General features: G+C 42.6%; 1 protein-coding gene across 1 annotated transcript in view; it reads left to right on the top strand.

The window, feature by feature from the left end:
- The window catches only part of VPS13D (vacuolar protein sorting 13 homolog D), a 301,395-nt gene that overhangs the window by 226,105 nt on the left and 49,009 nt on the right, over positions 1-26,281 (top strand). Inside the window, exons 65-66 of the mRNA XM_017504510.2 lie at positions 11,409-11,541; positions 15,764-15,959. Coding sequence (XP_017359999.2) covers positions 11,409-11,541; positions 15,764-15,959 — 329 coding nt within the window. The remainder of the gene's footprint in view (positions 1-11,408; positions 11,542-15,763; positions 15,960-26,281) is intronic.

Below are 26,281 nucleotides of genomic sequence, written 5' to 3' on the forward strand. Positions count from 1 at the left end.
TGTTTCTGCTCCCTTTTCTTTCTTTCTTTTCCTTCCGTGACTCCAGTTATGCAAAATTTGGACCTTTTTACTCTGTCCCGTATGCCTCTCGTGGTCTTTTGTGTATTTCACCCCTTTGGTTTTTATTCGTGTTTCATCTGGATGTTTTTTACTGCCTTATTCTCTAGTTTGCTAATCCATTTTGGTGCTCTGTCAACTCTGCCATTTCACCATTTATTAAAATCTTAATGTTACTTTTCTGGTAAAACTCTCCATCTGATTTTTCTTCTGAAGATAGTAATCATACCATACTGGTTATTATTCTTGTCTTTTTTTTTTTTTTTTTTTTTTTTTTTTTTTTTTTTTTTTTTTTTTTTTCCTACATATCTGGAAATTTTAATTGAATGCCTGACATTGTATAAGAAAGATTTTAGAGATTCTGGCCAATATTATTTTTCTCCAGAGAAGAGTTAATCTTCTTTCCTTCTACCTCAGGTACCCAGTTTTTTAATCTTCCCCCATGCATACCTCCCCTGCATTTTTAACCTTTTATTTGCAGCAAGGGGTAAATAACAGCAGGAATGTCCCAGAGGGACTTGTATTTTCAAAAGGATCAAAGCCTGATGCTTAAAGGGAAGAGTCTGGAGGAAGGATTCTTTTTCTTGGGATAGACAATGGAAAGATGAGGGTAGAGACAGTGTGTGTGAGGTAGAAAGTAATCAGCTTCAGCTCCTGGAATCATGACAGAGGACTTAAGGAAACTGAGTTCTAAAGAATCAGTTCTGTTTAAGCAGGAAAGTAGGTGAATCTTTTTATAAACAAGGGTTAATTAGATCTCTTCTAAGTAAAAAGTATTTTGAGGCAGGGCGAGGTGGCTCACGCCTATAATCTCAGCACTTTGGAAGGCCGAGGTGGGCGGATCACCTGAGGTCAGGAGTTCGAGATCAGCCTGCCCAACATGGCAAAACCCCTTAAAACTTTTTTTAAAGTCTCTACTTTAAAAAAAAAAAAATACAAAAATTAGCCAGGCATGGTAGTGGGCAGCTGTAATGCCAGCTACTTGGGAGGCTGAGATAGGAGAATCGCTTGAACCCGGGAGGTGGAGGTTGCAGTGAGCCAAGATCACGCCACTACATTCTTGCCTGGGCGACAGAGCAAGACTCTGTCTCAAAAATAAAAAAAGGTACATTGAACGATATCTCTCATGTTCCTTTCTAGCCATTGAAGGTTTTCTCTTAAAAGCAACAAAAGGCATCAGAATAGGCCTGTGTAGCCACCTTCGGAAAGGGCAGATGTTGAGTTAAGTGGATTCTGTTCTCTTCCATATTCCAGGACTTTTCAGATCTGAAATCAGTTAACCTGGAGATGGCTAATTCAGGCTTAAGACACCAGATCTGCTGGAAATAGACATGAGTATGAATTTTTAATGTCCTTTCCCAGGTCACCCTTTGTGGGTTGAGAGATAGCAAAGGTTGGAATGCTGACTGAAAGGCCACTGAGGAATCCAAGGGACATCTAGGCAAATCCTAGACAAAGACCAGAGGTTTCTGAGGAACTGTTGGGAAGTAGCTAAGCTGCAAGCTTATTTTTATTTTAGCCTGTCTGAAAGGCGGGAACATTTGAGTTCATTCTTAAAAGAACCCCCTTTTGACCTTTCATTTGAGCCTGGGATCAAGTCAGTTTTCTGCAGAAATGAGACAGGACTTAATTTAAATACCTTAGATTTGAACTACCTCCCATTCCCATTCCACCTCCTCCGAAAAAGACAGTTCAACTTCTTTGTTCTCCCAGATGCTAAAGACCAGTTCCCAATTGGTGGTCTTACCCAGATACATCACACTTGCATATAAGTAACTTCCCTGGGCATTACTAGAAGTAAAATATTGGCTTTGCATATGTAGTTTACCTAAAATGCAGGTCTGTCCTACCCACCATCATGAAAAGTTAGTTGTTAGAAACAGTAGCTTAGTTTCCACTGCGAATGGCATATTACTCTTAGATGGGTCAGGGGTATTTTGAATAGCAGAAGACTAACAAAGATCGGCCAGGCGTGGTGGGTCACACCTGTAATCCCAGCACTTTGGGAAGCCAAGCAGGCAGATCATTAGGTCAAGAGTTTGAGACCAGCCTGGCCAGCATAGTGAAACCCCATCTCTACTAAAAATACAAAAATTAGCCAGGCATGGTGGTGCATGCCTGTAATCGCAGCCATTCGGGAGGCTGAGGCAGGAGAATTGCTTGACCCCAGGAGGCAGAGGTTGCAGTGAGCTGAGGTCACACCACTACTCTCCAGCCTGGGCAACAGAGTGAGACTCTGTCTTAAAAAAAAAATGCTGGCAAAGATCAAGAGGAACAGATCAGAGGAACTTTCAAAATCTTTTTTTACTCTAGGAGCATGGTTGGTTTTGCCTGCTCTCTCCCCATAGTCCTTTTGCTTTCACCCTCCTGCCCCCATATCCCCCTATATTTGTGTCTCCATATATGTTTAGTACTGGTACATGAAACAGCCCTTTCCAGAGCAGTAGCTTCTTTGGGAGTTTGTTTGTTTGACCAGACAAGCTCTAACTAAGCAAATGTTTTAGCTTTGGCACCCTACCTCCTTTAGGAAATCATTCTCCTGTAAGAAGCTGAGGTGGAAGAGGAGACTTCTCCTCCCTAGGTAGGACCTCTTGAAATCACTGGTCCCAGTCTCCACTGTAGTCAGGGCTCCATCTTCTTCCTAGTATAAACAGTACACACTAGTAATGTAAGCTGGTGTGGTGTGATGTGATCCATGTAGCAGACATGTACCAAGCCTCCTATTTCTTTGGGGCCTGCTTCAGATAGTGAGAGTAGTAGCTTCAGGAAATGAAGAAGTGGATCCAGGAAAGATCTGGGTGATGGAAGTGGGTCAGGTGTCTGAGTGAGGAATGCATATCAAGAAAGAGCACTGCAGCCTGACTCCTCTTTCTTGTCCAGATATTTGCGTGTAATTTTTCAGAAATTTTTTAATATACTTTTGTCAGCTGCCTTTGTCAGTTCTGCTACTTGGGAGAGAAAAGAGATATGCCTGATGTCTCTGTATAAAATTTGCTGGCATTTAGGAAGAAATTTTTCTACGAAGACAGTAGCAAAAGTCGTGGTTGGGTTCCCTCTCTAAGTTACCCAGTATCACATAGATACTCAGCAGACTTTTGTTGGAAATGCTCATGGTCTTTCCAGCTTTATCTATAAAATGAGCATAATAATACTACCTCACAGGATTGTTGTGAGGATTAAGCTAGTTAAATATTCCATTGAGGCGAGGCCCCAAAGACAGTGGCTGGCGCATAATGAACATCTTTGGCTAATGCTCATGATTCCAGAAGTTACACTATGGTCTTCAGTAGTTGGAAGTTTGCCTCTACCTCCTCTGCTGCACACTCATCTAAAATTTAATTTATTTAAAGAAATAGTTGGGAACAGATTTCTTTCTAAAAACCTCAAAAAACTTATTCCAAACCCTTGAAACCTATTTTACTCTTGCCACAAGAAGCTCAGTTTATACTGGTGCCCAGCATCTGTGATTATTGTCTCTGACGTCACCAACCTCCTTTCTTCTAAGCCTTTGGTACTAAAGTGAGTATAGCAATTCATTTGAAATACAAAGTACTTTGCAAGAATGGAGTTCTTGTGTCTAGGAAGGAGATAATCTTGAGCTTCTTTTCTGTTGAGTAATGTTCAGTTTCATCTCTAAAGTTCTGTATTTTGAGATTATAATTGACATGTTTATGCTTTCCTTTGTTCTAGAATGGGCTTGAGGTGATAGTTAAGGATGAGACATGCAAGACCCCTTCTGCCAAAACGGCCCACAGTGGATCCTAGCTGAGGAAGACCTGAAAGGCGTGACATAATTCTTTCCACAGCTGGGCTTCAGGGTTCATCCTTCCTTCATAATTCTTTATAATCAGTGTAGAAAAATCATAGGGAAAATAGGATTTGACTGAGACCTGACTTCATGTTGATCAGTTGTCTTGATTCTACCTGCTTATTTCTGTGCTTTTTACCTTAAAACATACTCCACCAATCCTTTTTAAGGAAAAAGCAAAATCCTATTATGGGAATGCTTTAAACCGCTCTGAGCTTCCAGTTTAATCTGAAACAGCATCTGAGTTCATAACTGGGTCAGAGTTGCGGAATAGCAAGAGAAACTCGCCAGTTCAGCAGGCATGTGTCTTGGGTTAGTTAAGACAGCAGGACAGTCCTGAGGTCTGACTGCCTTGCATGTGTTTCAACCTTGTGTGTTGAGATAATTCTGGGTGGCTTTAGATAACTTTGTTTCTTAACTGCAAAGGGAGTGTCTGTTGCCTGATAAGTGTTTATCTGTGAAATAACAACATGGTGCACATCTTAAAGTAGGAGGAGGGCTTTTAGATCTCCAGAGACCAAAAAAAAAAAAAAAAAAAGCAAGGTCATTGGCTTAGGCATGTTACTAGAATGGGATGTCGGTCCCAACTTTAAAATGCCTTTATTATTTTTATTCAGGGTCCCCTTTCTGGATTCCTCCCCTCTTTTCTCTTTGGCTTAAGGGCTATACGTAATCTATAACCAAGTAGAACTGAAAACAGACGAACGCGCTCTACTTCTAGTGGATAGAAATCTGGAATCCAGAAATGGTTCCTTCTTGCCAAACCTCAACTTGTTCTGTGCCTTTTTTTTTTTTTTTAATGTCTCTTCCCAGTCTTCCCACTCCTTCATGATTTGGCTGAGTGAGGACTAGCTGTTTGGTTTGCCTTTTATTAATAATAGACATTCACTGCTTTTCAGGTCACATTTTCCTTTAACTCTTCTCTGTTTAAGAGTTATAACAAAAGGGTTCTTCATCATCAGGGCAAAACTCACACTCAGAATACTTTTTAACTGTGAATATTTTAATGCTATCAAACAGAAGTCAGTGGTGAAGACTTTCGTTTTGAAGTGATGTAGGTCTTACATGACTCAAAGGTGGTTTTCCTAGTAGTACACCAGCAGAGTTAAAAATGAATGAAGTTGAAGGTCCCAAACTACTTCTAAGAAACTTGTAAAAAATTATGACCAAATGTAATACCAAGCATTTTGCATTATTATACTCTTAACTCCTCAAAACAGTCCTTTACAGGCCAAGCCTCATGGCTCACGCCTATAATCCCAGCACTTTGGGAGGCTGAGGCAGGCAGATCACCTGAAGCCAGGAGTTCAAGACCAGCCTGGCCAACATGGTGAGACCCTGTCTCTACTAAAAATGCAAAACTTAGCCAGGTGTGGTGGCTCATGCCTGTAATCCCAGCTATGGGAGGCTGAGGCAGGAGCATTGCTTGAACCCGGGAGGCGGAGGTTGCAGTGAGCTGTGATCACGCCACCATACTCCATAACAGAGTGAGACTCTTTCAGAAAAAAAAAAAAAAATCAATTCCTTACAGTAGAAAGAATGTGATTTTAGAAGATGGATAAACTGAGGTTCAGAGAAGTTAGGCCTCTTCCACCAGGATGCGTATTTGGTAACTGTCAGGGTAAGATTTAACTCTTTTGCCCCTGACTGTTTGACTATATCATGGCAGCCCCCACAAAGTAGCCAAGTTCATGGCAGCCTTACTTAGAGACACAATGTATAGTTGGGTTTTCCAAATTTATGGGTTCAAACATAGCTTATTGTAGATAGTGCTGATTAGAATGAGAGATGTGCTGGCAGCTGAGGTTCACAGCTGTACAACCTGGTACAGTCTCTGACTTATGGTGGTTTAACTTACAAGTTTTTTTGATTTTTCAATGGTGCCAAAGCTATATGCATTCAGGAGAAACTGTACTTCACATTTTGAGTTTTGATCTTCTTGAGCTGGTGACCTGTGATCTGATTCCCTCACAGTGCTGGGCAGCAGCAGCCACCGCAGCTCCCAGCTGGCCATGCGAGCATGAAGAGGGAACACATACTCTACAGTGGGCCCTGCTGCCAGGTGACTTCACCCAGCTGTCAGCTAATATAAGTGTTCTGGGCATGTTCAAATATGCTGGGTGTATGAATTTCGTTTTTACTTACAGCATTTTCAACTTAAAAACGGGCTTACCCGACGTAATCCCATCCTAAGTCAAGAAGCATCTGTACTTGGAAGGATATAAAACTTCTCCATCACACTGTAGAGTCCTGTCACTTCTGTCTCTTTTCCTGTTGTATTTGGTTACCATCTTCCCTGGTGACAAGGAAGATACTGCCACCAGCAATTACTCAGTGAGGCAGAGATATTAAAGAGGAAATTTCCATTAGGTAAATAACTGTGAAAGAAGAACCCAAGAGAAGGGAGAGAAATTCAAGCCCCAGCTCCTGTTACACTGGCCAAATACCTTTGGCACCCCATGCTTGCTAAAGATCATAAAAGGGTCAGGAAAACTGATAGGACAGAACAGAGGGAAACAGTGTGAATTTTTCCCCTTGCCCCATTCCAGCGTCTACTTAAATTTCAGTTTTATGAAATCAACCGTTCAGAGCCAGGCCCCAAACCCAGGCTAATTTGCAGTGTCTCCATTTGTATAGACAATGGGATTATTTTGGGAAGGGGGGTGTTGACAGAGTGTGTGTTAGCTATTCAGTAGAACTGGCATATTGAACTACTTCTGAGATTTTTACCCCCTTGATGAAAATATTGCTTTATGGAAGTTAATGACCTTGGACCATCGCCAGAATTCACAAGTGTGGCATGTGTTGAAGTGGAAGGAAGGGGAAAATCATTGTCTCTGTGAGTGTAATAGCAGATTTTCTGAAGAACATTTTGTTCCTTGGAAACTTTCATTTTAGCTGGAACAACATGCACTTGAAGCCTTAAGTATTTGGTGGACTTGAAATTGCTACAAAATGAGGTAGGCAGATTTAAGTCTCTGTAAATGCTCCTTCTGGTATTGAGGTATTATGACCAAAGACAATTACAAATTGTCTGCAGATTACCTTCCAGTTGCTAGTCGCTTTCCCAGTTTAGGAGCCTAGCACACCCTGGTGCTGTTAACGCCTGCTGCAGATAGCTTCTGCTTTGCTGGGGGGATATGCCATGCCAAATGTTTTCCATGCACACCCTCCCTGAATCTTCAAGACAGCTCTGCAGAATCTGTGTATTCCCATTTTTGCATATGAAGAAGTTGAAGTTTAGATAACATACTGCTGTTTGTGTTGAATGTCTCATGTGTTTCAGACTCAGTGTTACATGCCTTACACGTATTACCTAATCCTTACAGCATCCTTGTCGGCAATATTTGTGTCCCATTTTGAAAAGGAGGAAAACAGAGGCCGGCAAAGGTTACTTGTCTGTGATCTCATAGCTGTTGGGTAGCAGTCAGAATTCAAACTTAGGTGTGATAATCCTTCTGTTATGCCACATCCATACTTCCTTACTGAGGTCTTGAAGGCAAGAGGCAGAAACCACTTCTGATTTCTGATTCTCTGTCTCTAGCCTGGCACACGGTAGGTCTTCTGCACTTGTTGGATTGCTTGGTTGACTGGATGTGTAGTGGATTTGCACTTGCTCACATCGGGACTCATTTCTCCTTTGTCTAAATAATCTAGACCTCTACCTCCAAGCTTCACTTGTCATAAGACAGTGGGAGGATGGTATCATGAGGGATGGCCTGGGCCGGACACTCCCTACGTGATGGTGTAGCTCTTTGGGGTGTCTCTGCCCTGTTTTGATGGCCATCTTCCAAGTCGAGGGCCTGGGTAAAATAGTGCTTCTAAGCTTCAGAGAAGACCAAGGCCAGAGGGCACCCAGGATGAGCACCACTGGAATTCCCTCCCCCCATAGCCCATATGTTTTCTGCTGTCTTTAAGGGAGAAATAACAGCTGGGCGGGACTTACCTTCCCACTGAGGTGGGGAAAGAGGTGGAATTAAGGATACGTAACTAAATGCTCCCACAGTAAAAGGAGCCCACATGGTTTATGGTAGTCTGGATTCATTACTCAGAGCACAGTGAACTGGTCCAGGGTCCTGCCTTTACCACCATATCCATCATCTAGCTGGCTGTGGTTAAGTTCCTGTAAAACATCTTTCCTGGTAAAATCTGATTAACTTCTCATCAGTACAGGTTTGGTTGGATCACAGATTTCAACATCTACTCAAGTTTTCTGGGCTCTCAAAGCTGTATTTCTAGAGGTGAAGACTTTTGTAATGGTTGACTGTTAACAAGTGACAAAGGACAAATCTGGTTGGCTTGCACAAGCCATTTTTTATAGACAGAGAAACAGGAATTCAGACACAAGTCCTACAGTAAGTTGAGATAGGTGTAGGTACCTTTTCATGGCAAAGGTCTTCACCATATGGAAGAATCCAGCATTACAGGGAAGAGTGATCTCTTAGGTCATCTCATCCCAGCCTCCTCGGGTCAATACAGTGTCTCTGTACAGAGAACAGCCAGGACCCAGTTGGTGCCAGGGAGCTGAGGCTGCCACAGCAGACCTAGTTGAAATTAGGCTTTTGGCATAGGCTCACTCGTCAACTTCGGATATTAAACTCATTTAACTGATGGGAGTAGAAGAGGAGAGAATGATATTGAGCATTCTGCCTAGATTATTCTCCCATATTCTCTTGGAGGGGGAAAGTATTATGGGATTTTAAACTTGCTCCTAGTTAGCTGCCAGCAATAGGTAAAAAGCACTTTACTCAATCTCCCTTCCAAGGAAGTATCTCTTCTCAAAGAATGTAAGAGCTTGAGAGAAACAGACAAGACCTGAGTAAGACCCTGAATTGGCTGCGGTGCTCCTGGGTCTCTTCAGGTGGAGATATATCCCCTGGAGACACACAGGTCATGGGCACACCTCACATAATCGTGGCTCTCACTGCTTCTGGGGCACCAGAGAGACACGTTTTTGTCCAGAACCTGAAGAACGCTGGCAACCTATGTAATTGTGAAACAGAGCAGGGACTCTCTGATTCTTTCCAAAACAAAGGCCACATTTCCTCTCTCTGTGGTTTGTGTCCTGGGTTCCTGCTGACTGTTTCATGTATATGACTCTTACCTTCTCAATGAGATGGTCAGTCCTTGAGAGCAGGGTTCAAGGCTGTTCTTGTTTGTATCTTCAGCAGTACTTAAATCTGTCCTGGGCCCAGAGGAAGTGCTTGATAAAGACATTCTACCTTGGGTCATAGATCACATACTGCCAGAGCTGGAAAGGATTTTGGAGACCGTAGAGTCCAGCACTCCAATTTTGTAAGTGGTACCACTCCAAAAACTTACTTAGGAGGCTGGTGTTTATCTGCTAGAAAGAGAGGATTTTATTATGTTAAACTGTAGTGCAAATGACCATAATTCTAAATCTTCAGCAGGCTTCCTTCAAACAGTACAGCATGTTCCTCCTTGGACTAGTGGCAGAATGATAAGAACAGTAAGAATGCTAACTAGATGCCGGGCCCTGGAGCCATTGTCCAGAATGCTTCCAGCCACATGGCAAAATAGGTACTCACTGTTTTCCAGATGCAGAAGGAGGCTCAGCGGTAGGTCACCTCGCTCAGGGTCATGTAGTTACCAGAATGGTTGAGAGAGGACTGCAGCCTGGTTTGGTCAGATGCCCCAGCTTGTGGCCCTTCTGTCCTGTCCTGTGGTGACTCACAGATGGGGTCTTTGCCTGAAGCCACTCCTTAGTGATTCATGGTGCTAGCTTTACAGCATCCCTTGGTGTTTCCAGGTGTCCAGGAAGCTATGAAATTAATTTTCATTAACTTTAATTTTCTCATTAGACGGGGAGTAATGTGGAAGGCAAAGCAGAAAGCAAACAAATAATGATAGAGGTTTTATCTCCAGCAAGGTCAAAAATCACTGCCCTAGGTTGTAAAATATTTGCACTGAGTAAAAGGCATGAGCCTTCCCATAGCTTCTTCCAGGAACCATCACTTTATGTGGAATTACTACTCTGTTCACTAGTCCCTCTTCTGTGCCCAGAACTCACGTGTCACTTGTGTCAAGAATCCTTATGACTGACGGTTTCCAGGGCAGATCTGATCTGTATAACACACACTCCAACCCCCTTACCAAAAGAGAATGAAATTGGCCTACAGGTGGCCACCCAGTTCCTGGGCCTTCCAGGCAGGCAGCTTGCCTTGAGGCTTTCCCCTGAGCTTTATATCTAAGGAACATTCCTGTGAGTTTTCTAAGAGGTTAGTCCTGGGTCATTGGCACTTAAACCACTTGTTTTGATAGATCCTTCCTGAGAAGGTTAATTACATATTTGATATCCTTCTTTTTTTATGCCTGAATGATGAGGATAAGTACTCTGTGGTTTATTCACTGCCGCTTTAAACCTTTTCAGATTGTCTTGTGACAAAACAGGGTTTTATGTCCTTTTTATCCCAGCTTTGATGGATGAGACAGCTTTTCTGGTTAAAGTATGTAAGGATAAATAAAATCTCTGAATTGTGGGGGAGGATGGGTTTGCATTTGAAACCCTGAGTTCAAGTCTGCCACCTCCTATGAAAGGTGATCCAACCTGTTAATCTTTCCATCTACTTCATTTTTGGCTTTTGACAAATGGAGCTTGGCACCTCATATAGGTACTCAGTAATTGCTGAATGAATGAAAGAGGGTATTATTACTGGAGGGAGTTTGATGTCTCCAAATATTTGATACCAAACCCTAAAGCAACAATCTGACACATTTCCTATTTTGAATTCTGCTGATTCTTAGAGCAAAGAGCCTATGTTCTTACCATGATACAGTCCCAAAGCTCATTCTCCTCCCCAAAGCCATTTTATTATACCTTTAATTTTTCAGTAAATTTGGAATAGTATTCTGGAAAGTGATATCATTAGAGATTTTTAGTAGTTTCCTTGCAATGGCTAGTGTCCCCCATTGCGTGCATCACACAATTTGTATGTGTCCAGTGCTTTTGAGAACCACTTACCTGGGGCAGGCAGTATAGGTAACTGCATTTAAAATACTTAAATTTGTTTATATTACTGGCCAGGCACAGTGGCTCACACCCATAATCCCAGCACTTTGGGAGGCCGAGGTGGGCAGATACTTGAGGTCGGGAGTTTGAGACCAGCCTGGCCAACATGGTGAAACCCCGTTTCTACTAAAAATGTAAAAATTAGCCAGATGTGGTGGTACGCACCTGTAATCTCAGCTACTCGGGAAGCTGAGGCAGGAGAATCACTTAAGCCTGGGAGGCAGAGGTTGCAGTGAGATGAGATCATACCACTGCACTCCAGCATGGGTTTATCTATCTATCTATCTTTATTTATTTAGTATTTTTGTAGAGACCGGTTTCACTGTGTATTGGCCAGGCTGATCTTGAACTCCTGACCTCGTGATCCACCTGCCTTGGCCTCCCAAAGTGCTGAGATTACAGGCGTGAGCCACCGTGCCCTGCATTTCTAAATGTGTTTAAGTTTATTTAATTAAAATAGTAAAAATAGTGCCGAAACTTTAAAACTCTTCTCCTGTTTTTAACTCATTCTAGTTTGCCGGGACATTATCAGACGGCTTAGGGAAGACAATGGACAATCGGCATCAGTCAGAGCGGGAGTACATCAGGTACCACGCAGCCACAAGTGGTGAACACCTTGTAGCTGGCATCCACGGCCTGGCTCATGGTAAGTTACGGGTGAATCAGACTCTGCTGCTGCAGGTCCTCGGAGGTCCCTTTGTACCAATCTGATTGCAACTGTAAAAAAGAAAGCTGGGCTGGGCGCAGTAGCTCACTCTTGTAATCCCAGCACTTTGGGAAGCCAAGGCAGGTGATCACGAGGTCAGGAGCTTGAGACCAGCCTGGGTAACACAGTGAAATCCTGTCTCTACTAAAAATACAAAAATTAGCTGGGCATGGTGGCGGGTGCCTGTAATCCCAGCTACTTAGGAGGCTGAGGCAGGAGAACCACTTGAAGCTGGGAGGCAGAGGTTGCAGTGAGCCGAGATCACACCACTACACTCCAGCTTGAGCAACAGAGCTAGACTCAAAAAAAAAAACTTACAACAGAGGAAGTCCTGTGTTGGTGTCCCTGATAGCCTTCCAAGCTCTCTTGCTTTATCCTCCTTGCAGTTGAAATATGACAGCCTGTGAGAACTCCTCATGCATTTTCTGAATGTTGCACACATTGCAGTTCCTATTCGTTCTCTGGCTTCTGTTTCTAGAGTATCATAAGGTGTAATCAGCCAGACCTGTTCTTAGAATTGCAACTGCTGCTTCTCTTCCTAGAATTGTAACCTCTGCCTTCTCCTTACTGATCATTCCTTCCAAAGAAATTGGAATGGGGAATTGGTGGCCAGGTTTGTGGCCCAGGTGTTTTTCAGTTTGCATAAATGTACATTTACTGAAAGTATACATTTATCTGCCTAAGAGATGTTGCTGATGGCATGAATGTATTTGGTCTCTGACTTTGAATTCTGATTTTTAATGCTTTAATTCTGAGTCACTTGCCTTTTGTTGCATTTTTCTTAACAACTTAGTACAGCATTCAAGGCCCTTGGAACTATAAATCCAGCCAATTTTTCCAGCCACCGACCCTCAGCCATGCTGCGCTTTGGCCACGTAGAGCTATTTAGCGCTTCCCAGGTGTGCCTCCAAGTCCTTGTTCACACATGGTCCTTCCGCTCTCCCTTCTCTGCCTCATTTCCTTGTCTATCAAAAGCCAACTCATAATCTATAAGTCCCAACTCAAATACATTTTCCTAGCTGCATTGTCCCAGTTAGAGTTAATGACAGAGCACACAGGGCAGTCTGGATTGTGTATGTCACCAGCTTTGTACATCGAAGTCCCTGATAGATTGAGAGTGTGAGGAGGGGAGAAAGACCACTTTGCATTCACCTTTATTCTTGCGTACCTCACATGACACCTGGTGTAGCTCACGCATAGTAAGCCTTAGTAAATTAAACTCTTTGTACCAGATCCTTAGGAACCATCCAAAGCTATCAGAGTCACATCAAGACCAATCAGTCTTAATTATCTGCATTTGGAAGAAGAGGAAGGCATATAGACAGTAAAAGGTTATATTTCCGTTTGTGCTTAGGACACAATGTTTAGAATAGAGTTTTGTTTATCAGCTTTCCTAATGGCGAGGTTTGGATCAAAATGCCTTTGATTTCCCTAAGGCTGCCCAACCGTAAAGGAAGCTGTCTAAGGAGACATCAGGCCAGAAATGAAATTTAGCTGAAAGTAATTTGTTATGGATTTTAAAAGTTGAGTGTTAAGCAATCATTTGGGGTTAAAGGTTCAATCATTCTTTCTAGTAATAGTAATGACAGTACATTGGACTCTTAGAAGACTTTTAAAATGAATATAAAATGCTTTGTTATGTTTGGTGGCCTTTATCTGGCCAGCATCCTTGCGATGTGGAGAGAGCATGGTTGTCCTCACTTTCTAGATGAACACACAAATGTGCTGAGAAAATACATGATTGGTTCAAAGTTGTAAAATCACCTCCCATCAAGAATCATTCCTATAATATGTTCAGCCTCCCTAGGAGCCAATGGCTTCATCCAAAGAGGATCCATTGAGCTCTGGGTTATATGAAGGTAGTATCCTAGAGTGAGAGTCTTCCTTTAGGATGAAAAGATCTTTAGAAGATGACAAGAACCAGAATCCACTCAATCCCCCTGATTTAAGAACTGGGAATAGTTCTCTCTGCAGGCCCTACTGGACCCAGGTTTAGTCGTGTTCTGTATCTCGGGTCCCAGTCTGAATTCCTATTCTGTTTATTTTTATTTTTATTTTATTTTGAATTCCTATTCTGTGTGTGCTCTGCCAAGAACTTTGTTTAAAAGTTTGGGAAAGGGCTGGGTGCAGTGCCCCAGGACAGTAACCCCAGTACTTTGGAAGGCCTAGAGGGAGGATCACTTGAGCCCAGGTGTTTAAGGCTGCCCCAAGCTGTGATCATGCCACTGCACTCCAGCCTGAGTGATAGACTAAGACCCTGTTGCTTTCTCTTTTTTTTTTTTTTCCTTTTCTTCTTTTGAGATGGAGTCTCGCTCTGTCTCCCAGGCTGGAGTGACACGATCTCAGCTCACTGCAACCTCCGCCTCCCGGGTTCAAGTGATTCTCCTGCCTCAGCCTCCCGAGTAGCTGGGACTACAGGCATTTGCCACCACGCCTGGCTAATTTTTTGGTTTTTTAGTAGAGACAGGGTTTCACCGTGTTAGCCTGGATGGTCTCAATCTCCTGACCTCATGATCTGCCTGCCTTGGCCTCCCAAAGTGCTGGGATTACAGGCGTGAGCCACCGCGCCCAGCCTGAGACCCTGTTTCTTTAAAAAAAAAAAAAAAAAAAAATTTGGGAAAGGGATATTGCCTCACTGGAACAAATGGACCCAGAATCCAAAAGAAACATTGTGAATTGTTAATACATTCTCACCCAAGGAGTTTCCTTTACCAATTTGTCTCACTAGAGCTGAAGAGTCCTGAGAGCTTCCTCACACCCCACTGTCAGAGGGTAAACATCCTGTGAGTGTCCCTGGCATAGGTCCTGGAGATGTTCCCCGGACCGAGCTGCCTCTTCCTTTCAGTGACTGTGACCTCTTCAGCCTCTGCCAGCTTCTGGCCTCTTCTAAGTCTGGCCTTTTCAGCCATTGCTGTCAACTTGCAAAATTTTGGAATGGCTTTTTGACCTGGATTGGTCTTTTGAACTGACTCCATTGAGGGTCCCAGCCAGCTTTCACAGCTTTTTGGGGTGCTCTCCATGAAGGTTTTATCACTTACTATAACCGCCTATACCGAATTTCATCAGAGCATCTAGTAGCTTTTACCTTAGTCCAAGCATCCAGTGGGGTTGGCCAGTCACCCACTTAGTGTTCTTTGAAAACTGCAAATGTATACAGTCGGCTCTCCATATCCACAGAATCAGCCACCTGTGAATGGAAAATAAGATTTCACAAAGTGCCAGAAAGCAAAATTTGAATTTGCTGCATGTTTCAAATACTCTTAATTTTACACAAATGAAGTGATATGTGGGCATTTGCTACCATAAATAATCTAGAGGTGATTTAAAGTATATAGGACAACGTGTGTAGGTTATATGCAAACACCTACAGCACATTATGTAAGGGACTTGAGCATTCTAGGATTTTGGTATCTGCAGGGGATCCTAAACCAATCCCACATGGATACTAATTTTTTTTTTTTTTTAAAGACAGAGTCTCGCTCTGTCGCCCAGGCTGGCGTGCAGTGGCGCCATCTCAGCTCACTGCAACCCCCTCCTCCCAGGTTCAAGCGATTCTCCTGCCTCAACCTCCCAAGTAGCTGGGACTTTAGGTGAGCGCCACCATGCCCAGCTAATTTTTGTATTTTTAGTAGAGATGGGGTTTCACCATGTTGGCCAGGATGGTCTCGATCTCTTGACCTCGTGATTCGCCCACCTCAGCCTCCCAAAGTGCTGGGATTGCGGGCATGAGCCACCGTGCCTGGCCTCTGCTTTGTATTTCATAGGATGCCATCATTTTCAAACTTTCCCCAAAGGCCATCTTTTCTAGTGTCCTATTGATTTAATCCTCTGTCTGTATCCTCTCCTGATTGTCCATAGGCTGCCCAAGTTCTGGAATCAAAAACTTGGCCACTGTTAACCTCTCAGCTTTTCTTTGATTCTTTTAAAACTGGAACACATTTTACTTCTGACTAACATGTAACATATACCCTCTGACTCTGGACTTCACGGGCAAATCTGCAGGATTCCCTGTCTGTGAGTTGGCCTGTCTGTGGCTTCTCTGGCACAGAGATTAATAGAATGCCCTTAAGTTATTCCAGGTGCCTGGAATCAAGGGGTTTGGCTTTAAATGCTTTTGCTTTTGTCCTTGTCAGGTTACAACATCCCTTGTCTTTTTCACTAGGTATCATTGGTGGATTGACCAGTGTTATAACTTCAACAGTGGAAGGTGTGAAAACAGAAGGGGGTGTCAGCGGTTTCATATCTGGCCTTGGAAAAGGGCTTGTTGGCACTGTAACCAAGCCAGTGGCAGGCGCCCTGGATTTTGCATCAGAAACAGCCCAGGCGGTGAGAGACACAGCCACACTCAGTGGCCCCAGGTCAGTGGTTGTGGGGGGAGTGGCTTTTGCAGTTTCCAGCCTAGATCTGCTGCTTCTCCTAATCCATTCTGATGTGTTTAATTGTGCACTGTCTTAGTTATAGGATTTTTAATTCAAATACTTGTAACTGAAATTTCTGACCTGTCTAATGTAAAAACATGAAAATGAGGTACAGAAACTTGGCATTAATTTCTTCAGATAAATATATATATAGCATATTTTATATATGCTATATATATATTTTAAAGATATTTGTATATATTGCATGTTATATATAGGTATATACGAGTATATTATGTTGTTTTTCTGCACTAGAAAGGTCAGAGATAGGATTCAATTGTTAGAAGCTTCTTCTGTTCAGCAAGCCAACTGTCAGGTTGTCATCTAGTTCTTCCTCCTACAGCCCGTAGTATAGTTCTAGAATCCCTGCAGTTGCAGTTGACCACATGGGTCTGTTCCTTCTTCATCTTCCTTTCACCTGAAAGTGCCAGCCTCAAACTCATAAAGAAAAGTGCCACCTCTCATCCCCCAGCAAGTCGGCAGTTCTGCTGTGCGATTGCTGTCTGGCCTTGATACCAATTGAGACTGGAAATCAAGGACAGCCCATATGGTTCCAAACCCCACAGAACCCAACCGCTTTAATGTAGTTAGTTGTTTGAATGGCCTATTTTAGCCTCCCTTTTCCAGAGTGACTAATTGGGGATTCTTATCAACAAAGGGTATAATGAATGTAGAGGGCTCAGCCAAGCTAGACTCGACTTAAGCCCAGAAGGATTTTGCTCAATAATAGATTTTCCTTGAGCGAATTAGTACACCGTTTTAGAATGCCTAGGGCCTGGCCCACGCCCACATCCTATCACTCCCTCAAATATGATGTGAAGTGAAATTGTCCCCAATTGAAGTGAATCCATTTGTCTGTCACCAGGAAAACTTACTGAAGACACATTACTGCAGTAGGGGAAATGCTCAGATTGTGGACTAGGGCCAGGCAGTGTGTTGTGCCAGAATGTCTTCCATCTGGAAGCAGCTGAGTAAACTCTGTATGGTTGACTTTAGTTAAGTTACATTCTATTCTCAGATACAAAACTAAAACAATCCTTGAGTCTATTTTGAAGCATTTATGAAGTTGTGGGGAGGGGCAGGCAGTGAGGAGGCTTCAAAAGTACTTCCAGTTAGTTTTTCCATCTCTGCTCGAAGCCTAAGAAGTCTACCTCCAGTATTTGTTAAGATAATAAGACTAAATGGAGTGTAAAGCCAAAGACGCCTAAGAATTCCCAGAGAAGCATCTGTATTCTTCAAATGTCAAAATAGCCGAGGGATTGATTGATAAAAAGGGTTCAAGGTATATGTGATACATTTTTTAAAGATTATTTTGTGCTGTGAAGTTTAATCATGTTGACGAGAAAGAAATGGGTTGAATTTTATACATTATCATCTTGAAAGTCTTGATGAGGTTTTTCATTCTTTTAGGAGCACAAATAATGTAGCCACGGTCACTACAGAAAGAAAGACGTTCTAGTCATTTTTAGGAGTTGTTCAGTATTGCCGTGGAAGTTTGATTTTGTGTCACCCAGTACATAGCCGTCATTTCTTCATTCCCTGTCAGTAAATAGTGATTGAAAATTGCCTATGAACTCAGGGTTGGGAATAGCGAGACCAGAACTGTCCCTGGTCTTAAAGAGCTTACAATCAAGCAGGGCAGCAAACATAAAACAATCATATAAACACTTATTTGCTGAAATTGTGACAAATGACATAGAGGAGACCTACAGGGTACCTCGAGACCGTGATCAGAGGTGATGGGGCAAAGGAGGGTGGCTAACCTAGTGATCAGGGGAGTTGAGGCAGGCTTTTCTAGGGAAGAAATATTTGAGATGAAGCCTGGAGTGTGAAGCAGGAGTTGGCCAGGTGAAGAGAGAATCACCTTCCAGGTTAAAGGGAACTACTGTGTGTGCAATACCAAAGGGAAGGAACTTATCACTTATTAAGTGTCAGGCATTGTCTTTGTGCCTCTACATATGGAATCCCATTTAATCTTCATACTTCATTTACAAAGAAGACAAGACAGTCCAGAGAAGTCATGGAGCTCGTCCACAGCCACACAGCTGGTCGGAGATGGTAGACCTCAGCTTAGACCCAGCCTGTCTCCTGACCCTGTGCCTGGCACCGCTGCATTGCACCATGCTGCCTGGGCCTGCGAGAGGGTGCTCATTGAATTTCTCTTGTACATGTTTCAGAGTCAGTGTAAGGTATGGCATTCCACAGTTTCTTCCCTGCTGACTCAAGATTTACTTTACTATTACCTACACACTGACATGATTCAGCGTCTTGGCCAGCACTGCATTCTTCTCTGTCTGGTTCCTCTGGCCTGCCACCTCAGCATTATCCGGTCCTCAGCAGCAGAGACAATGCCCTAATGAAAGCACTGGGGAGCCATTCACTGTCAGCACGGGTCTTTCCTCATCTCGGCCCAATGAAGTTTTACGTTTCCATGTAGATGAGGCACTCGGGATGTAGAAAAGTTGTGCAGCTTGACTCAAAGCAGACAGTAATTGGGCAGCCTAATTGAAGTTTAACTGAAAGTTCCAACTTTGTAGACTGCAGAGAAAAAGAAAAAACCATGAAGTTTAGCTGCAAGTTTCATGGGATAGCTATCTGCCTCATCATTCACTTCTCCTAGAAACAAAAGCTACGGTGATCATTGAGGCACAGCCTGGTCTTCATATATCCTCAAAGGAGAGGGATTAAGCTTCCATATCCCTTCTCTATTCCTGGAGGTGCCAGTAGTGGGAGAGTCATGGCAGAAGCTACCAGAGGCAAGTGGGGCAGATGTTTGGATCAGTGGATCAGTGTCCTTTATTGTGCTGAAAAAGCTAAAATTACAGATTCTTCTGAAGAGATAATAGTAGCCCTTTCATCAGTGTCCTTCCATCCATTTGACTAGGTCCAGAAGTATTCATGAGGAGCCATGCGTTAGAGAGAAGAGAGCGCTTGGGCTGGGCGTGGTGGCTCACACCTGTAATCCCGCACTTTGGGAGGCCAAGATGGGAGGATCGCTTGAGCCCAGGAGTTTGAGACCAGCCTGGGCAACATAACGAGACCCATCTCTTAAAAAAAAAGCTGGGTATGGTGGTGGTGTGCACCTCTGGTCCCTCCTATTTGGGAGGCTGAGGTGGGAAGAAGATTGCTTAAGCCTGGAAAGTTGAGGCTGCAGTGAGCTATGATTGTGCCCCTACACTCCAGCCTGGGCAACAGTGAGACCCTGTCAAACAAAGAAAGAGAACACTTGATCTGGAAAACAACAGGCCAGAGTCCCAGCTTCCTTACTTATTAACTTTGGGCCCTTGGTCAAGTCAAGACATCTATGTAAGACTCAGTTTTCGTTTTTTCATCTATAAATTGGAGATAAGTTTATCTGTCTGTTTATTCTGCTTCTCAGGAGTTTGAAGCCCAACCAGAGTTATTTTAATGTGGAAGCTATAAAGAACTATAAAAATGCTGGGTGCTATTATTTTAAAGTCATATTAAAGGAGTGCAGAGATCCTTGCAGGTGGAGAAATGTTTCAGTGCCAGTTTGTTCTGATGACACTGTATCTCTTAGGAACATACTGGCTCTCACACTATCACCGAGGGATAAATCACCCTGGTTTCTTGGAAGTGAGTTATAACCATCTCCAATCATCCCAGTTGATTGAACAGGATCCAGGGGTGTTACTCAGGGTTTTTCCCCACTGTTTAGACAACAGGGACTAACAAATGATTTGAAGGGATTAGAAGTGAGATTCTGACCGGGGGTTGACCTGAGCCCAGGGACCAAGCCAGGAATAGAACCCAAGAGTCCAAGAGTTCTGCCTCTCAGTCTGCAATTGGAATGAGACTTTGCTTCCTTTGTAATATTTCATCCAAGTAAAGGCTTAGATCTTAGCATGTCTGTTTTAAAAGACCCAAATTTTAAGCAGATGATAGGAAAGTAAGCCATAAAACTGTGAAAGAGTACTCCTTCCAGTAATCCATCTGAAAAGTGGCCTTACAGGAAATATTGGCTCCTTTTTTGTGTTTATTTGAACAGGATTTTATTTATAGGGAACCCCCCTCCTTATGTTCTTTTAGATTAAAATACTTCCAAGTTCCTCTCCTTGTTGGAGTGTGCCGGCATTCCAAAATGACAGCCACCTAACTTTCCTCTGAAATTTCCAGGCAACCCAATAGTTCTCGGGAAGGCAGGTGGGGGTGGGGAGAGAAGAGGGCGGAGGACTGCAGAGCCTTTGGCCTCAGCATGAGTGTTGTGGACCAATATCCCCCGCTGCATTTGTTCACTGTACAAGTATGTGTGGTTTGGAACTGAAATAAGAAACCTTTTCCAAGGCAACGTTCTGCTGGCTCAGGTTGCATCTTCAGGCCTACGTGTATTGGGCCACATTTGTCTGTTCCCAAGTAAAGTTTATGAAAATAGCACAGATGCAGCCACACTTGGGGTGCCACTGAAACCATGTGAAGAGCCCACTACCCTTCAAACAGACCAGGCCCAAGCACGGTGCCAAGCTATGTGAGAGTGCCCAGTCTACTACATAAATGTGGTGGCATCTGATGGTAGTATTTGAAAAGACACTTCAGTAGAAAGTTGCAGAGACCCAGGAGCAGCCATTTCACAAAAGAAGGCAAAAATGCCTTTGAAAAAAGAGGAATGGCCGGGCACGGTGGCTCACGCCTGTAATCCCAACACTTTGGGAGGCCGAGGCAGGAGGATCATGAGGTCAGGAGTTCGAGACCAGCCTGGCCAGCATGGTGAAACCCCGTCTCTACTAAAAATATAAAAAATTAGCTGGGCATGGTGGCATGTGCCTGTAATCCCAGCTACTCGAGAGGCTGAGGCAGGAGAATTGCTTGAACCTGGGAAGCAGAGGTTTCAGTGAGGCGAGATGGCACCATTGCACTCCAGCCTGGGTGATGGGACCAGGCTCTGTCTCAGAAAAAAAGAAAGAAAAGAAAAGAAAGGAATGTATGCCTCTGCACTATGTATTTGCTTGTTTGTTTCTCCAAATACCATCTGTTGCAGACTATGGGGTGCATGACATTTTAAGGAAGTAGCTGATGAAGATTTATGAAGCTGGGCCATGAGGTTTCCTCTAAAATATTTCTTCACCTTTTAAGTCAAGACCCAAAAAGGGGGGAGAGAAGTAGGAGCTGGCAGAACTTGAAATACTTAAACTAATTTAGCAAAGCTCAGGAGTGTTGGAGCTTATCTCCTTATTTAAGTTAGATAAGGAGTAAGGGGAATTTGAAGGATAATGATAGATCAGTGTTTAAGAATATAGCCATCAGGACTGATAATGTTCTGGAATCCCAGGACCCTTGTATTGTGCACGTAGATGTAAATTCCATTTGTTCTGAGAGCTTTTGAAAAGAAGCTTTTTGGTTGATTTCACAGAAAAGATTTATGGTGGGCATATTTGACTTTTTCAGTAAAAACACTCCCAAAGCACCACCCAAAATCTGTTAAGACACTTCTCGTGAATGACCTCTTAGATGTGAAACGGAAATGGGTTTTCTTAAGGAAAGGCTCCTTTTGTTAATAGTGTTCACGCCTTACTCATGACTTTCCAGGATAAAAGGACAAAGACCCTCTTGGGTCACCAGAGCCTGAATGTGTCAAGTTGGACAAGTCAGCAAAAAGTCTGCAAAGAGAACTTAGGAAATGCTTTCATTAACTTTTTCATCACAGTTGGATAATACTGCGTCTAGTTACTCTGCTCTGAAAGCAGGTGTTTCTTATACCTGGTATTACACATAGCACATCAAGCAGAATTGGCTTGAAATGAGCCTTTAGGGAACTCCCAAAGGTAAAAATTGAGTAAAGATTCAAATGTTTATTAGGATATACCAGTGACTTTTTTTCCACTAATACTCCATTCGAGGCAGGAGCATAGGCTGATATCCCATGTATCTGGGGGTAGAGCAGGTCCAATATTTCAGAGTTCCTGTTCCTTACAACTGTTCATGGTTTTATATTTTATTCCATGTTTAGCTTAATAAGAAAATATTTTTAATTGCTACCCAGTGAAATTAACATTTCAGAAAGATGTAACATGTCATCCTGTGGCTACTGCGTCATGCTCATCTAGGAAGTTCCAGCACACTTCCTAGACATGTTCCAGACAAATCCTGTATGCTGTAGTAGCATCGATATAGAGACATGTATGTGGTAAGGGTGAAAAGCTAGAACTTGTTCCTGTTGACCCTAAGGCTCTGGTTCTAATCTTTGGGCATATCTGTCTTGGCTTGGTCACCATCTGCTGCTTGGGACAGCCATTGTGTTAGTTAACACGTCAGTTTCATCATGAAAAAGGAATTACACTTCAGTGAAACTGAAAAATTATTGCTATATCCATCTGAAGGGAAGGGACTGTCAAATCTCTCCTCTGTTGTCTAGTGGATATAGTGGATACAGTGGATATAGTGACAGCCCCTTTACCTTCTGCTCACCCTTGAGTATATATTTGTGAGATGAGAGCCATATATTCTCACTCTGATCTTGCCAAACCAGGTCTTTCTAGAGAATGCTTGAAGGTAGATGGGTCATTTTCTCATTCCTTCCTCTACGTGAGCAACCCCCGAAGAAGAAACATTAATATCTGTGTTGACGACGTTGGATGTCTCACTTGGCTCTGAAATGAAGCTGATGAAATTATAGGATCAGATATTTTATTTTATTTTTATTTTTTTTCAAGATGGAGTCTTGCTCAGTCGCCCAGGCTGGAGTGCAATGGTGTGATCTCAGCTCACTACATCCTCTGCCTCGCGAGTTCAAGCAACTCTCCTGCCTCAGTATTCAGAGTAGCTGGGATGACAGGTGCATGCCACCTTGCCCAGCTAATTCTGGTGTAGAGATGGGGTTCTTGTAGTAGAGATGGGGTTTCATCATGTTGGCCAGGCTGGTCCCAAACTCCTGACCTCAGGATCCACCCACCTTGGCCTCCCAAGGTGTTGGGATTATAGGTGTGAGCCATTGCACCCAGCCAGGATCAGATATTTTAAAGAAGCATCTTAACAGTCCTTCATGCCTTATAAGTTAAACTTCCTGTCACAGGAACATAAGCAGAGAAATCGTATTTTCTGAGACAGCCTTCTTCCCTCTTGCTGAACTCTAAATACTGTACTCCCCTTTCACTCAAAGGCCCCAGACGATGCCATTGTCATTATAACATAACTTACGAAAAGCTCAGGTCTATTGTTGGAAAAAATGCGAACTGTGTGTGTTCATGCACACACGTGTTTGAGAAAAGCCTTTCCATTTCTGAAATCCCAAGAGTCATTTTTATGCAAGATTATCTGTTAGAAAAAAAAAAAACACCACTTTTTTGGTCATGGTACATTATAATCATTTCTAGAAAGGAGAGCGTCTAATTTTTGCCATTTTTGGCATGCAGAGATGACTGACTTCATAGAAACCACACAATCCTGCTTCTAAAAGTTAAAAAAAAAAAAAAATCAACTGAATTTATATCTGAATCAACATCTCTTCAAAGTCCAGTCCTTGTATTTCAACGAGCAGGTCTTTATGCAGAGAAAATGAATGGAAAGTGTAATTACTTTCTGATTTGTGGTTATACCATTTAAAAATTAAATAATGTAGCCATTATACATCTGTAGTCCCTTCCCTTCTGTGTTCACTGAATTTGTTTTTAAAATTCTACGGTGAAACCTAATATTATATACATAAGATAGACATTTGAGATTTTTGGTTTGAGCTTCAAGAAAAGTAAAACATATTTATATTTCTTTTTGAGAAAAAATTTGTATTTTGTGCATTAGAGAAGGTTAAAGAGCCATTTATATATGTGGAATTCCTCTGTAAAGGCAATGGATTTACTTATTTTTAGATTTTCATTACTATCCCATGTTTCTCATAGTTTTCCCTTACAGAATCATCCGTCTTTGCCCAAGATAAAATTGTAACAAGAGGACCCAGGTCTGAGTTTAGCTCCCCTGCTGCCAGAGAGCTTTAGACTATAAGATAATTCTGAGACACGCAGAGGACATATGGACTAGCAGGGACTTAAAGACTCAGTATTGTATTACAAATAATGACTTGTACGCACTGAGGGAAGGAAAGATAGGTTCTGGTGTTATAATTCATCCATGGTTTTCTTGCCCTGATATGTTTACCTGGTACTGTGTTGCCAGACTGGCTCTCAAAGACATTTTCTTGCTAAATTTCTCACTAGCTTGTCAAATGGGGGGAAAGTAAGATTGACTTAGTAATGCATTCTGATCACAATATACTCTAAAAGAGTCTGGGCGCAGGTGGCTCATGCCTGTAATCCCAGCACTTTGGGAGGCTGGGGCGGGTGGATCATTGAGCTCACAGGTTCGAGGCCAGCCTGGGCAACATAGTGAAACCCTGTCTCTACAAAAAAAAATACAAAAATTAGCCAGATGTGATGGCCCGAGCCTGTGGTCCCAGCTGCTCCAGAAGCTGAGGCAAGAGAATCGCTTGAGCCTGGGAGGTCAAGGCTGCAGTGAGACAAGACTGTGCCACCGCACTCTAGCCTTGGTGATGGGAGTGAAACCCTGTCTCAAAAAAAAAAAAAAAAAATTGTTATATTGGGCTTACATAATTCAAATTAAGTTAATAATGTTACTTACCTATATCCATAGTGGATTTACTTTAATACATAGAGGAAACCAATTTCTGATTAGCAGAGAGAATTTGTACATACAGGTTCTTTTAGAACAGAGGGTCTCAAAATGTGGTCTGGGGACCCCCTGGGGAACCCCAGATCCATAACCCAAAACCTATTTGTATATATTCATATGCTTATATATGAATTTACATATATAACAATTTTTACAATAGTATTCTCTAATGAGTGTACAGTGGAGTTTTCCAGAAGCTACACAGTGTGTGATATTGTAGCAGATTGACTGTAGAAACAGATAAGAGAATATAGTGGTTTCCATTTAGCAAAACTTAAGAGATTTGTGAAAATGTGCAGGTGCCACTCTCCTCACCTTCTGTGACTCTGCATACATGCCACCAGCCAACAAATGTACCTGAGTAATTTTTTTGACAAGCTGTTCTATTTGAAAATATGGTAATTGATAATCCATCATCTTGCTGATGAGTAGCACATACCGGCAATGGTGGGCTAATTCAGACTAAACCATAGGAGCTGCTGTAATGCGATGCTTCCCTTTGGCTTCCTGCCAACACTTGTCAGCCCTCCTGGTTTGCTCCTTTTACTGGGTTTCTGGAAGTAACAATTGGAAAGATTTTATCACATATCAGAAAGACCTCTTACAATAATTTACCTAATTTAGTCCTTCACCTTAACCTACCATCCCAATAAATTTTAATTTCAGCAGGATAGTAAGTGTAGAGCAGCTTACTTCCAAGTGCAGGATCTTGTCAAAAGGCTGCTTGGTTGTGTTAGCACTGCCCTGACTCTTGGAGGTACTTGAGAAGGTATATCTATTTCAGAATTCACTTGCCAAAACCTCAACTTTCTCCCCTAGCAAAGTTGGTGGAGTAGGATAAACCCACAATATTTAGATAAGCCCCTTTGAACTCCTTGTAGAAAGCAGTTTTTATGAGGCAGTTGTTCTGTGTTAACACCAGAGACAATTCCTAGCAGATTTCCCCAAACATACTTCAAACATCAGTAATGTCAGGGGTGACCCAAACTGTATCATAAAATCCCAGGGACTGTGGGACACTTCAAAGGGGAGACAAAGCAAAACCTCACCTCTTGTTATGAGGAGTATGGGTCACAGGAATCCTGGCTAGAATCCATGGTAACCTCGCTGGGTGATGCCAGGATGGACAGAGGCCAGGGCTCACCGGTTCCTGACACTTTACTGATTCACCCCAGAAGCACAGTTAAAGTGGTAATAACTGGCACCTGCCCACCTCCTGAGGCATTAGAGGCCAAATTGCCACATGTGAAGTGCTTTTCTATCCGTTAGTGAGAAGGTGCAAACCTCGAACTGTGTTTATATTTTTGTTTGAACTATTAAGGGCCCAGTTAATCCAATTCTGATCTTGTGAAACTCAGATCCATCACTTAATAAGTATAGGCAAGTTGACAGTAGAAAGGTATTAATTAAGTCTTGAGCTCCTACTATATTTCAGGTTTCTTTGTGTTTTTTTTTTTTTTTTTAAGTTTTGTTTCTGAGGTAGTTATGCTGTAGTCCAAATATTGTTGCATAGGTACACACATGGCAGTGTGGTCTGCTGTCTAGCTGTTATCACCTTTGGAAAGGTACCTGAACTCTCTGTGCCTTAGAATCCCTTTTCTTTTTCTTTTTTTTTTTTCTTTGAG

Source organism: Cebus imitator, unplaced genomic scaffold (genome assembly GCF_001604975.1).
Source record: "Cebus imitator isolate Cc_AM_T3 unplaced genomic scaffold, Cebus_imitator-1.0 Scaffold15, whole genome shotgun sequence".
Classification (NCBI taxonomy): domain Eukaryota; kingdom Metazoa; phylum Chordata; class Mammalia; order Primates; family Cebidae; genus Cebus; species Cebus imitator.